The sequence below is a fragment of the Entelurus aequoreus genome, linkage group LG05 (genome assembly GCF_033978785.1).
Source record: "Entelurus aequoreus isolate RoL-2023_Sb linkage group LG05, RoL_Eaeq_v1.1, whole genome shotgun sequence".
NCBI classification, from domain to species: Eukaryota; Metazoa; Chordata; class Actinopteri; order Syngnathiformes; family Syngnathidae; genus Entelurus; species Entelurus aequoreus.
In genome coordinates this window covers 71,061,503-71,078,371 of record NC_084735.1, presented here as the reverse complement: position 1 = coordinate 71,078,371, position 16,869 = coordinate 71,061,503, and the positions used below count along the sequence as shown (strand labels likewise).

Genomic DNA, 16,869 nt, shown 5'->3' with positions numbered 1-16,869 from the left:
GTCATTTTATTAACGATCAAAACCATGAGTACATCTTCACGGTGCGTATTTCTTTAGCTAGCCGATGAAAGAGGAGAGTCTTGACAGCTGTCAAACAAGGTCGTACGTATTTTTTATGTTTCTTTGGTTTTATTTTGTTTCAAGTATCTCCACACGTCAAAATTGTTAAGTCATTTAAAACGTCGTCACGGCGTTTCCCTTAAAAAACAACAAAACAAAAAACCTGGCGTGTCAGTTTGCGTCAAGCAAACGTCTCCAAAATAGCAAATGTGTCGCCTCGTCACATCAGAGCTAAGAGTTAAAGCAGCATATTGGCTGCCAGCAGCTCAGCTGTCCGTGGACAAGTTGGCAACGTCATGCGGTTATAATTAGCCGAAGATGTATAATGTTTGCTTTGCACACAAGCGTTAAAACAGCTAATTTGGTCAGGGTGAGGATGGGCTCAGTGGGGTTGGTCGCCATATATCTGGGAATTCTATAAATGGGTAAAGTAAAAATCCAGTAGGGAGAATTAAAAATTTGTAGTGACTGCTTATCGTGCTTGCTGTGTGCTCTTCTCTCCATAGGACCAAACGATCACGGGATACTATTTGTGTGTGGGGGGAGCAAACAAATGGGGGATTACGGCTTTGGAGTCCTAGTTCAAAACAACACTGGCAACAAGTCCGCATTCCCGGTCCGAATCCACCCGCATCTGCAGCCCCCACACCACCACCAGAATGTGTCGCAGAGCCCCGCTGCGTTCATAAACAGCACCACAGCCGCGGGAAATGGCACCACGGCGGGCTCTCCCTGGCTCTTCCCGGCCTCTGCCACCCACAGCAGCGTGCAGGATGAAATACTGGGGGGGCCCGACAAGCCCAAAGCGCAGCAGCAAGAAATGCAAGAAACGCAAGAAAAGCAGCTGTCCCCCGGGAGTCACCAGGACGGCGGAGGAGGCGGCGGCATCATCATCTCAGAACTGGAGAAGGGCCGGTCGGAGGAAGGCAAGACGGACAACGGTGTGCCTGATGCCGGGAAAGACAAGCAGATCCGTCTGGAGTCTCCTGTGCTGACAGGCTTTGACTACCAGGAGACATCTGGTCTAGGGGGCCCGGTCCAATCCAGTACCACCTCATCGTCGCTCACCGGCTTCAACAACTGGTCGGCGGCCATCCCGCCGGCGCCGTCGACCATCATCAACGAGGACGTCAGCTTCTTCAACCCAGCCTCCGCCAACAACGGGCCGCTGCTGTTCCAGAATTTCTCGCACCACGTCAGCCCGGGGTTCGGCGGCAACTTTTCCCCTCAAATAGGACCAGGCGCCGCCCTCTCGCAGCACCACCCGGCACCCCCGCCGCACCCCCACTTCCAGCACCCCCACAACCAACACCAGCAGCACCGGCGCTCGCCCGCCTCGCCGCACCCTCCTCCGCCCTTCCCGCACAGGAATCCGGCCTTCAACCAGTTGCCGCATTTGTCCAACAGCCTGAGCAAGCCCCCCTCGCCCTGGGGGCCGGCCAGCTACCAGAGCCCCTCGCCTTCCCCGGGGTCCTCTACCTCCTGGAGTCCTGGAGGTGGGTACGGAAGTGGCGGCGGCGGCTGGGGAGGATCTCAGGGCCGAGATTATCGCAGAGGCCTCAATGGCGGTATGACCCCTATCAACTCTATCTCTCCGCTGAAGAAGACCTTCCTGAACAACCACGTTGCGTCCCAGAAGTACCCTCGCAACAACCCCGGGGGCTTCAATCCCAAATCCTGGATGGATGATGGCGTCGGACGCAGTGATAACATCTTCCCTTTCCAGGTACGTTAAAGTCATACATAGTGCTTTCATTTTACATTATCGCTTGAGTTGAATGTATCTTAATTAATACAGTTGTGTAAAACATAAGGTTGTTTATCCAAATAGTTGTAAAAATTGGGACCGACAGGCGCAAGTCTGAAATACGAGCAATATTGGTTGAGAAACATGGCCGCCGTCAACCATCTTTGCAGAGGCAAGAGCGGGATTTAGCAACAATGTAATGATTATAAAGCTTTGAGTGTATCTGTATTACATGTGTGTCTTTCAAAGCTCTTTGACCACAGTTGATAGAGGATGCCACATACATGACAGGATAATAAATAAAACACTATCCCACGTTCAATGGTAATTTACAACCGTAAAGGTGATACCGCTGCTATTTAGGGAGGGGGTTGTGCAGGAATTAACAAGGCGCGTCGCTTGATGTGTGGGCTTATAAATCTGTTTTTTCCCCGTTCTTCTGTGCTTGCATTGCGTGTCTGTGGTGACTAATGTGCTTGTGTCACTGCAACGTTGCAGTGTGCCACATATCAAGGATGCAGTGAAGGGTATAGGATAAAACGAGAGTTCATGCACTTACTGTGATTTAAGTAAATAACTATTATACTTGTTATGTACTACAAGGTATCAACAATATTGTATCCATAGAAATGCAAACTCATGATTTTGTTTATTAATAAACCGGTATGCATCTGGTAGTCTAGTGTATTTATTCAATTTCTATAAGAAAAACTGTAAAGTGCACACATAATTGCAGGAAAGGCCTGATTAGGATTGACGGTAAAGGGAGCATGAAGATAAATTCATTGTATTGATTCGCCAGGATGATTGAATGTGTAGTACAAGGAGGGTGGGGCTTGAGGGATGATGCTCCCCAGCTCAGCCTCATGACCTCTCTAACTACTGTACACAGCAACCGCCACCTTTTGTCTTTATTTTCTGGTAGTCTTCTGTCAAAACCAGGTATTTGGAATTCATTATTACATATGCACTTAATATAAGTGCACAATCACTTCCTTTTTGTTGTCTTTGTAGCCACAACCCTTACACCCACACTCATTTGCCACATTCATATTAATTCATTCGTATTCACAGCGGACTGGCAAATATTCTCTAAAATTTGTAAACTCGCACAAATATCCACAAAGAATATGCCTGTGCCCATCATGGCCGGGTGTCAATCTTGCAACACTTAATCAGATTACATGACACTCCAGCTCAGTGAGCATCTAAATTAGAGCCTGAAGAATTGTGATGAAAGTCAAAACCAGAAATGGACATCAATATGACATAGCATTAGAATAGCTTCGTCAAATAAAGCATTTTCAGTCAAACAGTTAAATCTTGAGAGAGATTTCAGCTCAGTAAGCATCTACACAAAAAAGCTTAACATTAAGACAAATGGGCTTATAACCGCAGACGTTGAAATCGATCTCAATGCGACACAGTAGTAGCATAGCAAAGTTTGGTAGCCGTACATATTAAAGGGGTCATATTATGATTTTTTTCGACATTTAAAACACTTCTTTGTGGTCTACATCTCAAACTAGTGGTACACCAAAGAATCGCTTGATTAAAGTACTGTGTTTTATTTTCCTATATGCAAATACAGTGTTACTGTTCAAACTGTATGTCATTTTACATTGGCCAAAAATATTAAATACACACGTTAAATAAAACCTCTGTTTTGTTTTTGATAAATACTTAGGCCTACTTCGCTACTGTGTTTTAATGTTGGTCGTTATGGTGGTACCTGGCGAGCCAAGTTTTTTCTGAGGTGGCACTTTGTGAAAAAGGTTTGAAAAACACTTGTCTACATATGGTTATTTGGTGGAAATGTTGCATAGATTTTGTCTTACAAACCGCATTAAAGCCGCTTTTTGACCGGCTCTTCAGGGTGCGCTGTTTTGTGGGAGGTCTTATTTATGTGGTTCCACTTCGACTGCGTCTTTTCCACGTCATCTTTGTTGTTGTTTTTAGTGCTTCCATAGCTGGGCTACTGACAGAAGTTCGAACAATACACTACTTTGTATTAGAAATGCTAACGGCAGAGGATGCCCCTCAACGAGAGGACAGCGAAAAATAAGTTTATTGACTGCAGGGTGGACTACAATGGCGGACTCGCAAAAAGGCAGAAAACGTCACAGGACAGAGCAAATTCCAAGTAGCTCGTATGAAGGAAGGCAAAATTATTTTATAAATATCTGCAATGTCTCCACGGTTTGATTTCAAATTTTCTGGATTTAGGGGATACCAAATACACATAAATTGGTACCATCTGGTTAGAAATGTTGTTTTGCATAATATGGCCCCTTTTAAAAGTACATATAGTCAGACTACGGCAAACATTGTGAGACCAAAAAATATATAATTTGACAGCACTAAAATAAATGTATAATCACTTCATGATATCACACAATGCCAATGCATTTGATTATTAGGATTTTTTAAGTACAACTGAATAACTTGCTTTGAAATCATGAGTAAAGGTGACAAGCAGTTAGTATTTATTTTTTTCTTAACAAAATATATTTTTGTAGTACAGTATATAATATTTGGCACAATCAGATAATGTTAAAGTTGAAAAGATATGCAATTTTTTTTTGTCAAACTCGAAAGAACAAATATATTTAGTAAAATAAATGAAGTATTTTATTGACAGATTTTTTGCAGGTTTTTGAGTGCCACAATTGGATGTGGCGGGCCAGATCTGGCCCCCGGGCCTTGAGTTTGATACCTGTGATCTATACTTAATGATTTAGCTTTTTTCGCCTTTGTTCAGTTTTTTGTGTATTGTTATTAGGGATAGTACCTTTTTGGTACCTTTCACATTTTGAATAGATTTGCTACCAATCCTGGTACGCGGGAATCGATTCTGGTACGCTACGGTACCAATTTTCAGTACTTGTATGTGTTTATGTTATAAAAGCTGACCACTCACAGCTCCGCGACCCGTGTAGCTGCTAACGCAAAGCTAGCATTTTTGGGAGGTGTAAGTCTGGGTCTGCGGGAGGGTACGCAGGGGGAGAAGCGAGACAGCGTTGTTTATGCAAATTACGAGACGCAAGCGTATATACCAGGCTTTACTGTACGTTTGAGTGTTTTCTTATCAGGCAAATTTGCTTTGTTGGCATGAAAAATCCTCTCCATGTGCTGCTTGAGTGCTTGTTTGCTTGCCAAGTGTTTGAGCTGGTCGAGTCTGCAACCGGACATGATGTCAAGTGCGTCGTGACTCGATACCGGTAGCACTGACAAAATTAAGTCTGTGCCTATAAAAGTACTAAATTCGGTACCTATCCCTAATTGTTGTCGACATGTCACCACAGATGGGTACCAGTGTTGACACAAAGGTTTTAATGATAACCGTAGACCCGGAACTGTTACCTATTTGTTCGACATAGCAGTAGCCTTGTGTCGTCATGCAAAAAGGTTGACCGTAAAACAAAGGCTCTGCGTTAATTGCTTTAAAATGATAACAAATCAGAGGTTGAACAGTGTTGCGTTACATATTGTTTTTGACCTTTTAAGGCTCCTCCCGAGTTGCAATGATGAATAATGACTCACATTGTACCTTTGAGCCAAGCAGCAAAGACATTGTCCTGACATGTCTCAACATGCCCTTAGCTTGCTCATTCAATTGTCTTTATTTTTGCTTTCAAACTGTGAACAATAATATCAACTCTGATAATTCTGCATTCGTCTTGACACAATTAACAATCTCATCACTAAATCCCCTGGTCTGATTTAAGCCGAAGCTACACTAGCTGTAGCATGTGGCTGTCTTTCCCTGTGATGAAACAGATCGAGCAGGATAGCATTGTCCTCTGCCTTCTTCATATGGCAAGGACACATGGAGGATGGGCACTAACTGACCCTTACTCCACTTGTTTGTGTGTGTGCAAAAGCTCTCGAAATTATGCAAGTCTAACCCATTTACAAAGAACAACTTTGACAAACAAGCCTTTTTTCCCTTAAATAGGTTTGTACTTTTGTAATTTGGTTTATTAGTGTACTATAACATTAGTGTGCATTTTACAGAATAAGAGACCTAATATACGGTATCCACTTTTAAAGTGAGATTTTTGTGTGAGATCTTTTCACAAGTCTTTGATATAATTGCTAAGGGGTTGCCCTAAATTACTTTATTCTGCTTTCAGTTTGGTTTGGGGAAATCACAAGGACGATCATCCTGGTTTGTATGTGTGACCTGATGAAAAAGTAGTGACTGTGGCTTGCAGACAGTAGCTTGCAAAAGGCAGCCTGTTTGGCAACCATTGTGCCTTGGGTCCTAGCATCTCTCTGTATTAAATCGAAAACACGAGGAAGTGTTGCCACACTTGTTTTGTCTTCTTCAGCCTTATGTAGTTTCCTTTTTAGCACCGACACAACAGATTTAGGGCGCACTCACACTGGGCCATGTCAACCATGCCAAGACTTGGGCACGCACAGTGCTCTCTCCAGGCCTGTTTTCTGGTGCCAATGATACAGAATTGCAGCAAATTGCCTTTTTGTATGTGACTTACTTCGAGTTCTATTTCTATTGCATGTAGGGTGGCGGTTATCGTTAATAACGGGGGAGGAGCAATCACATTATAGTTATGTAACGTACGTAGCATGTTTGCCCATGTATGAGCAAGTGACTTCTTTTGACTTGCTCTTTATTTCTGTTTGCAGGTGGTGGTTGTCAGTTAATAATAAGTGGCTAGGGGAGCAACTGCGTTGATAATATAACATCTAGCGTGCATGAGTGAGTGTTCTATGGTTTTTGGCATTTTTGGTGTGTTTAACGATATGAAAATTCCTTGTTAACATCACAGTATCAAAAAGTACTTATATACAAAAAATATATACTTTCCTAGGCAGAAGAACACATTTAATATTGTTCTGGCTTCTTAAAGGGGAACTGCACTGTTTCGTGGAATTTTGCCACAATCATAAGAGAAATTATGTTTTTTTTGTTTGCATTGTAAATATTAAATACATACTACAATGGAGCCTATAAAGACCTTAAAAAAACATCCAAACACCTCCATTGAGGTTTTGTATATATGTAATGTAGTAGCGGGCACATTTATAATAAGCTTTCATATTTACGTATTTTGATCATTTTAAGCATACGCTGCGTAATTTCAAAAAGGCATTACATTTGCGTTTTTTTTCTTCGCTGATTATTACACTGTAAACTCCATGAGAGACAGCAAACATAATAAAATATCATTTACTGTGCTGCAAATGAAAGATTAAAGGTTAAAGTACCAATGATTGTCACACACACACTAGATGAAATGTGTGCTGTCATTAAGATGCTGACTTCTAGGATGTTCCTATGTTCCCATTTAGATAAGGAATGACCATAATACTTGTAAAGATAATAGGCAGTAGGGGGACTAAGCGTCTTTTCGTGTTGTTCTCGCCATTCCCGGGCCCCAAATGGCAAGAAGGCAGCAGACCACACGGTGTAAACATAGGGACACACAGTAGTGATGATGGCGCCGCTACAGTTTGTCTGCGCTAGCGCTTATAATGACTATCACTAATAAGTGGTTGATATTCAAGTCATGAAATTTAAATTGAGTATTGTTGGCGGTTCTTATTATTGAGTGTTTAAATATGATTATCTTCTTCCGTTTTAATTTGTAATGGTTTTACAGTATTTTTTAATGATAAAGACAAAACGAGAGTTGCACTTCCGGTCTCTGTGACTTCACGCAAGTTAATTTCTTATGTCATCAACATGCATTATCACAATATATCGACAGTATTAAAATCTCTATTGTCGGCCCCAATGTATATCATCTGTATCATATATTGTCTACTGTGCAACCCTAACATCATTTAAGAGAGCATAACTGGCTCGGTTGGTAGAGTGGCCGTGCCAGCAAGTTTAGGGTTCCGAGCTCGATACCCGCTTCCGCCGCCATCTTAGTCACTGCCGTTGTTTCCTAGGGCAAGATACTTTACCCACCTGCTCCCAGTGCAAACCACACTGGTTTAATTGCAACTTAGATAATGGGTTTCACTATGTAAAGCGCTTTGAGTCACTAGAGAAAAATGCTATATAAATATAATTTACTTTACACATATATTTCACAACAATTATATAGTTTAGATCAGGGGTGCCCATTACGCCGATCGCGAGCTACCGGTCGATCGTAGAGGGTGTGTCAGTCGATCGCCAGCCAGGCATTAAAAAAACAGACCTAAAAATGAGCGATCATCAATCTTCACTATGACGTCACTTGATTGACATTCACGGCACCTGAGGGTCTTGTGAGATGACACTGATTGCAGCGAGATCAATATTAAGAAAACATGACAGAAGAGGGTAAGAAACACTTTTTATTTCAATAGACTCTTGCGCCGTACCTGCTGTCAAAACCCTAAAGGCCGACTGCATAGTTCCTGTCTTCACAATAAAAGTGCTGCTTCAAGGATGAAGCAGCAGGAGCCTGCGCTAACAAAGTAAGAGTCTCAGGAAGCCAGAGCGCACACAAGCTAGCAAGCTACGGAGTTCGCGTCAATGTATTTCTTGAAAAGTGTATAAAAACGAGTATGGAAGCTGGACAAATAAGATGCCAAAAACCAACCACTTTCATGTGGTATTGGACAGAAAGGAGGACTTTATTTCTCCTCTATTTGAAAATGTGGACGTTATCAGCACTACTGTCTGATTCCAATTCCAAGTCATAAGGATCAGGTAATACACCAACTTATATTCTTGTCTTCATGAAAGAAAGGAATTTATATGTGTTAAACATGCTTGTGTTATCATTAAACACCTTTAACGTGTTAACAAAAACGTCTCTTTCATAAATAAATGAATATAAATTATATATATGAATGAGGTAGATCCCCTCGACTTGGTAGCTCGCCTGCAGAAAAAGTGTGGGCACCCCTGGTTTAGATGCTCAGGCAGCAATGTGTTTATACAAGTTGAATTTGGAGTATGTTGTTTCTAATTTCTGATGTGGAACAACGTTAATGTCTCTTTATATTCATGTTAGCATTGAAGCTAGCTAACAATTAACAGGCGAGCTTGCTTCTCCAATAAATGAGCAATATAACCGGTTTGTGAGTTTATCAAAGTGAATTTATCCATTACAGTTTTACGAGAATTTTAATTTGAAATGTAATAATAACCGTAAGGTTTTAACATAGTTTATTATTAATACCGTTAAGCCTGGTGTATACTCTCCCGCCGCGTAGCTCGCGTAGGCGACACTGTCGTTCCCCCTCCCCCTGCGTAGCCCCCCGCATAGTCTACGTGCACCTTCCAAAAATCCTTGTGTCGCCGGCGATGCAGAACGCAGAGCTGTGATTGGTCAATTTTTGCCTGGGAGGGTCCCTGAACACAGGCGAGCAGACTTTGTGCTTGGAGTGCGCAAATTATTGTATGAAATTAAACAGCGATTAACCATTTGCATGAAAACTGATAGTGTGTACTTAATATCTTGGTGCGCTATCAAAATAATTACAGAACGTGTGTTTTTCAACTTATTGTGTCGTGCAGAAGAAGTCACAAAGTAAAAATACAACATTTACGTTTTATTGACAATCTTGTGCTAACAGGTTAGATTCCGACACATATTATTTCCCATGCACGCACGTCTTTTTCTCTCACACACAATACTTATTTCACGTCAATCTTTCAGGCACGGTATATTTACAAACATTTGTAAACTCTGAACATAACCATCAACCACAGCATGTCGTTAATTTAAAACTTAAATGGTTATTTAACAATTTTGTTTATTTACAATTACATGTTAGAGCTATCTTGTCCTGTGTCCCAAACAGACAAATATTGTTGCAAATAATAAGTGTTCTCTGCTGCGACTCCTTCAGAAGTTTCAAAGTCCATATTCACGAAGGTATTTTCATCTGGTTTATAAGTACATTTTTCATTAAAAGTAACCTGATCATTGTGAATGATTTTCTCCAGTGTGGACAAAGTAGTCGATGTTGTGGTTCAGTAGTTTTATATAGTCACTCTTCACAAGAAGGAAATATACAGTATCTAGTGTACAGTTGCTCCTTCTGGAGACACTGCCCCTAAGTGTTTTGGAAGAGAATTACAAGTCTGGCACCATCGCCCACGGAGGAACTATAAATCAAACAAGATGCCGTCGGATGCAAGCTACGCAATGCAAGAGTGTACAGCTCTGGTAATAGGTACATTCGCACCCACCTGCACAAATGTACTTCAAAATGTAACGACCAAAATAAATACGACTTTTTTTTTGTTTACTAAGGCATGCATATACAATATGCATTAGTTTGACCATTTAAAATCAACGATAATAATAAAGAGATGCTTGGAAATAACATAAAAATGCCCCAAACCTGGGAAAAATGCGATTCATAGCATTACTTTTTGGTGTAACCATCATGAGCGTTGTGTTCAGGTAAATTTATTTTATATTTTGATAAATCATATTTATGTATTACTAAATTTAAATAGGTATTAATCAATCTTTAAGCTGTGTGTATTTGATTTCAGTTTGCTTTTGACATCTTATTTAGAATTGTAGTTGAAACTTTTACAACCTTGTGTTGCGCTCATGATGGCGTAACCGAACTAGATTTCATTTAATGATCTTATTTTGAATATTTATTCCCGTTTTTACATTTAGTATATTTAAATATACTGTGTTTTATGCTTTTTTTCTTTTTGGAACATGTACTATACATATAATACAATAAAGTCCCATATAAAATTATGTTTCTAGCAATACTCTAATTTTGCCTTTGAAAGTAACACTCCAATGTCCATCAGTGGAGCTGTACACAAGAGTATATTTCAGCCTTTAATCGTTAGATCCCTAGTTTACTTTTAGTACTAGTGCCAGGTATCATAAATTAAGGTAGTGGTAATTATGAATTATTAACTTATGGGAGAAGAGAGCACATTACAGCAATCAATTGAAACATTTAGTCCAAGTTATAATCCTACAAAATTTTGCTGCAAGTGACTTTGCATATCCCCCTGAGAACTAGCGTCCACTGCAGTGGACTTCTGTATTTTGTGTAAGATTTTTTTTTCCTGAAATGTGTAACTGGCAAAAGAAATACACCATAAACAAATGTCCACCATGGGCAATTTTCGTTCTCAGGATGATATAACGGCAATACATTTATTTTTGGTTTATTTTTGTATGTATTGTATATATGACCGTCTCTATGTGGTGTCATGGCTGTTGTGTACCAAAGTAACTGCAAGATCCATGCAGAGCACACTGTGTTCCTAACTGTAGCACAGCCTGCAGTATAAGCGCGTGATGCTGCTGTATTAGAGCAGCTTTAGTATTTGGGCTGGGCTGCTGGCCAGCGACGCTTCTGCTAACTGCTATTAATGCAGCTGGTGCCGAGATTTTACCCCCTCATTTAAAAAATGCGAGCGTTTTTGTGTTGTGTTGTGTCCTATATTGTTGTCTTTTCTTTCGTTTCTTGTTTCGCAAGCCTCACATTGCTTCCAAATTCAACGTTAGATAGCTGCTGTTGTGTCAGGTGTTGTGCACTGTAAGCCGAGGCAGGATGTTGTCTTCAGGAAACCACCTGGTCAACTGTTGGTTAAAGCTTTGGCATCCTGACTATAACCTTTGGACATGGTGCTAGTTTATGAAGGGTGGCGTGTTGTGCAGAGCGGTATTGTGCATTCTCACTCTTATTCAACCTCAATGTGCAATTATTAGACACTACAATTCAATCAATACGAGAGGCAGTTGAGCAATTATTAATGAGAAAACTCTAAAAAGGACGCTCTGATCAGCATTGTTGCAGCAATTTTCTAGATTGTTATGATTCTTTTCACATTGCAGATGGGCCGGTCCACCGAATTAGTGCTATTTGCTTATTTTAACTCAAAAATAACCTCAAATGATTATCTTTAATCTGAACTACAGTCATACCTCGCCACATTGCGTTTCAAAGTTTGCGGCTTGACTATACTGCTAATTTAATTTAAGCATATTCTGCACATTTTTAAATCAAGCATTATTATAAGTATAAACATGGCTAAAGGAAGTAAAAATATCAGTACTGTAGTCCTATTAATGACCACTACAGGCGACCGAACCAATCAGAGCGCGCTGTCCGATATCGTGGGCACTGATTGGCTCAGCCTCAGGCAGCATTACTATTGGTGATCTTTTTTCATAGGAATCTGCCTTTTTTTAATAACGACAAAATTACTACATCTGCAGATACAATATATACACATCATACCAGTATTTAGTTTTGTTATTTTAAATTAATAATTATTGAAGTACAGTAAATAGTAATAACCATTGCTCAAACACACACCAGCTCTTTGCCTTTGATGAGAAAAGTTCCCTTTTTGCTGAGGCTCAATTTTTATTTTTTATTTAAGAATAACAATTACTCTCATTGTCAATAATTCTCCCAAAAATATGTTTTAATATATGACAGGGCATGTATTTGAGTTCTTGTAAATCATTTTTGTTGGTTTCATACACCTCCCGCCCCTTTCTCTCATTCTAATGTCTCCTATGGTATGTCCCCTCTGCTTACCTGTAACAACTTTACATTTTTGCCAGGAAATCCAATTTTTTTTCGTTCTTTCCTGGCTTTTCTCCGTCCCGTTTTGTTTGTTTTTGCTACTGCAGCAATGGAGTCACTCGACAAGCCTTTGTCCGCAACACTCGGAGCCTGGGCTCATTAAAGATGGGCACACGGTTTCATGTTCTTTTCAATCAAATGACGTGACAGGATAGACATGAAATTGACAATAAAGATATCTCTGCCAAAAATCCAAACGTTGTGTAAAATGTCTTGACAAAAAAGTATCGTAATATATAAAGTAAAGAAGAGCAGGCAGCAGTTCACATTCTCATACTTTCTGTAACACCTAGGAAGAAATTGTCAGCAAGCTCCCCACCAATAAACGGCGATAAACAAGGGTTTGCTGTTCTCAAAATGTGTATCGGCCCATCTCATGCAACTTAAATACATTTTTGTACAAGGTTTCTAAGCCGAAGATGACTACTAATTTGTGTGACAAGACAGAGTAACAGGAGTAAATAATTTGCATAGAATTGGCAAATACATGAAATCTTGCCACATGGCGTTTATGCTAATAACTTGTGGATACTAAGCACATTACAATGATTCCACAAAATAGTATTTTGAAATAGGAAAATAACATAACAAAAATAACTGAAGTCACAGGTCTTCCCTGAGATTTGAATCCCTCCATGGCCTGATCTTCTATATTGCAATGTCACACATGAGATGGCGTCACCTCACTCGCTGCTCATTTAGAAGAGCAATACATGCTTTCATGTCAGTCTCCAAAAGACTCTTCATTCAGAATATACAAGGGGTGAACTACTTGCTAATACCAGAGCTGCACGATAAATAACAAACATAATTATTGGGCTGATAAGAGTTAACAATAATAAAATAAAACGGTAAACAAAAAATAGCTCAGATAACCGATTTAAAAAAACAAACTAAACACAATAAAAATGCTCCAATGAGGTGAGATAACTCATACTGTGTTGCAGGTGGGTGAGGCTGAACAAATCAAGCATTCCTTTTCTGCTGCTTGTGCTGTAAAGAGATTGTTGTAAACTTCCCGAGCTTATTGTAATCATTGTGTGGGACTTCTTCCCTGTTTCAGAAGAAGATATTTTCCATGCTATTTGCACCAAATGTTCTGATAATAGGAAGGGAAAAAACCCCACTGCGCTTCAATAAATCAAACTTTATTCAGCCAACAAAACCCCAGCATCGCTACGAAGCCTTTTTGAACGTCTACAAAGACATCTGCGCTACTAAATAAAAGGGCTGCAACTAATTACTATTTTGATAGTTGACTAGTCATCGACTATCTCAACGATTAGTTGACTAAATGGATTATAAAGTGTACACATTCAGTTGCTCTAATTTAGCTATCCATCCATTTTCCTACCGCTTGTCTCTCTCGGGGTTGCGGGGGAGCTGGACTCAGGCTGCACTTGGGCGGAAGGCGGTGTACACCCTGGACAAGTGCCACCTCATCGCAGGGCCAATTCAGATAGACAACATTCACACTCACGACCTACCGATCTCCGGGCGGACACTCTAACCACAAGGCCACTGAGCAGGCTAAAAGGAATGAACTATACACAATAAAACATTAACAAGTGCCATGTCACATGAATGGTTATTAAAGTAAGATTCAAATGCACATGTAAAAACATGGTGTATACTTTTTGATATCTATATAAAAAACAAAGTAGTTTGGCTAAAAATTGTTTAATAAACAGGCTTTGTTCTTCTCCAACTACAGTTTAACCAACAAAAATGAACACGAGTGATACCTCTCACATATAATACACAATCTTCACAGCCTACGGTATACTTTTAGCGTGGGACGACTGCGTCTGTCTTAATAGCAGCAGTGCGCTCATGAACGCATGCCGAGACTCCACGGAAATGAAACGAGGGGAAAGGAAGTTAAACAAAGCGCTCGGCACTGTTTAGTCCAAAATAAACTCTATGGAGCAAAGTCTGTAGTTGCTTTCCGCCATGTTTCAAGCCAAACGACGTTAGTGCGTATGCGCCGGCGCTGCTGTGACTTATTTTCCAAGAGGTAAGCAATGTTGCCTAAAATGCAATAATAAATGATGGATTTTGGTATGTAAAAATGTAAACGATATTTCTAACCGTCTGGAATTTTACCGCGGTTTATCATTATACCGATTACTGTTACATCCCTAGCACCTTCTGAAGTTGAGTAAAGGCCACTACCCCATATTTGAGGAACTCAACTATTTTGGCTAAGGCACTGCTAGAAAATAATTTGATATTACAGTTTATCGTCATGCACACACGATGGTTCTTTTTTTCCGTCCTCCAATTCACAAGAAGTCATTTACCCAATTAGATGCACATTTGACTGCAGAGCTCACTTGATTAAAACAGGATAATATGAATGGTAAAAAAAAAAGCTTCATTCATTAGAGATAGCTTTTCATCTTTTATCCATGACATGTGCATGCAAATTCCCATGCATATCTACGAGCACTAATTCTGACTGAGCCATTAAGCTGCAGAAGGCCCGAGGTTTCAGTCATTACCCCTGGTCTTTGTCACGTTGGTGCTAAATGAGGGAAATGTTTTTAGACTAATGAGGGGCCTGAGCTGGGCTGCACTCTGCTCATACTGCAACTCTGGCTCATACGGCTTCATTGCGCCCTTCCTACACCCTTGACAGAAGCAATACGTGTGTACGCTCATGCTACAGTATGCCTATGGCTGCATGGGCCCTCATTAGTCCCCGGCTTATGTCTTCTTCACATCATGTGTCCCAACAAAGCAAGAGAGGACAAAGTAGTGTCTTATGTGGAAGTGTCTTATTCTATTTACTTTAGCAGCTTGCATACAATAAAGTCAGTTCAGCGTAATCCCTAAGTAATCCCCAAGCAAAGGAAGGTTTCTGTTTCTCCATTACATGCCCAACAATACCAGCTTTCAGTGAACAATCGCAAATAGGTTGTTTTTGACAGTTGGGGTGTTAAATATCCTAGTAGGGCTTTGAAATATTTTGGCCTGCTGGAGCCATATTCACAAGCATCAAAAGACCAACCTGCTTCCCCTTCCTGCCCTCCTGGTAAGGCAAGCAGAGAAAAGACCTTTTCCGTTTTTCCCTTTTCTCCATTATCCCATTTTTTTTTCCATCTGCCTTTGCCTTCTCTGTTTTGGGCTTCCTCTCCCTCCCTGTTGTTAAGGATGTAATTAAAAACACAGTAAGAAGGGGTGAAATGGACAACTTCCCGGCAATTTAAAATGCAGATGTGAGGATAAAACAATCTCCAAAAGATTGTTTCCTTTTACCGTTCTTTACCTTTTCATGGAGCTTGAATTTTTTCATCATTAAGCCAGGTCACATGCAAAGTTATTGTTGGAATATATCATCCACAGAATGCTCTATTAAATTCTCGATTTCTGTACATGTACATTTACGGCAGTACACCATCTATTGTGGTACATTTTGATTCAGGAGCCGTTTTCTGGATTTGATCGTACGTCCATTTTTAGTAGGAAAGCCTCGTAACTCTTTACATGAGGCCCATGGTGACTAATGGAGGCACGGCCTCAATTGTAGTTGCATTCTTACACAATACATAATCCTCGTTTACATAGAAAACCTGAAAAATTGTGTTATCTTAGCCGCAACAGGCATTTATGCGACTGTATATATTTATATATCTATATCTATATATAAAAAACACAAAACCAGTGAAGATGGCACTTTGTGTAAATCGTAAATAAAAACAGAATACAGTGATTTGCTAATCCTTTTTAACCTATATTCAATTGAATAGACTGCAAAGACAAGATACTTAATGTTCGAACTGGAAAACTTAATTTTTTGCAAATATTAGCTCATTTGGAATTTGATGCCTGCAACATGTTTCAAAAAAGCTGGCACAATTGGCAAAAAAGACTGGGAAAGTTGAGGTATGCTCATCAAACACTTATTTGGAATATCCCACAGGTAAACAGGCTCATTGAGAACAGGTGGATGCCATGATTGGGTATAAAAGCAGCTTCCATGAAATGCTTAGTCATTCACAAACAAGGATGGGGCGAGGGTCACCACTTTATGAACAAATGCGTGAGCAAATTGTCGAGCCGTTTAAGAACAACATTTCTCAACGAGCTATTGCAAGAAATTTAGGGATTTCTCCATCTACAGTCCGTAATATCATTAAAAGGTTCAGAGAATCTGGAGAAATCACTGCACGGTAGCGATGATATTACAGACCTTCGATCCCTCAGGCGGTACTGCATCAAAAACCGACATCAGTGTGTAAAGGATATCACCACATCAGGAACACTTCAGAAAACCACTGTCAGTAACTAAAGTCGGTCGCTACATCTGTAAGTGCAAGTTAAAACTGTACTATGCAAAGCAAAAGCCATTTATCAACAACACCCAGAAACGCCTTCGCTGGGCCTGAGCTCATCTAAGATGGACTTATGCAAAGTGGAAGTGTTCTGTGGTCTGACTGTTTTTGGAAACTGGATGTTGTGTCCTCCGGAACAAAGAGGAAAAAAATAATCTGGATTGTACA

The 16,869-nt window shown here is 40.3% G+C and overlaps 1 protein-coding gene across 4 annotated transcripts in view; it reads left to right on the top strand.

Moving 5' to 3' along the window:
* Positions 1–16,869, top strand: part of cpeb4b (cytoplasmic polyadenylation element binding protein 4b) — a 90,604-nt gene that overhangs the window by 30,651 nt on the left and 43,084 nt on the right. For all 4 annotated transcript variants that reach the window (XM_062048788.1, XM_062048791.1, XM_062048789.1 and 1 more), the window contains one exon: positions 567–1,786. In XM_062048788.1, the coding sequence (XP_061904772.1) occupies positions 567–1,786 (1,220 nt within the window). The remainder of the gene's footprint in view (positions 1–566; positions 1,787–16,869) is intronic.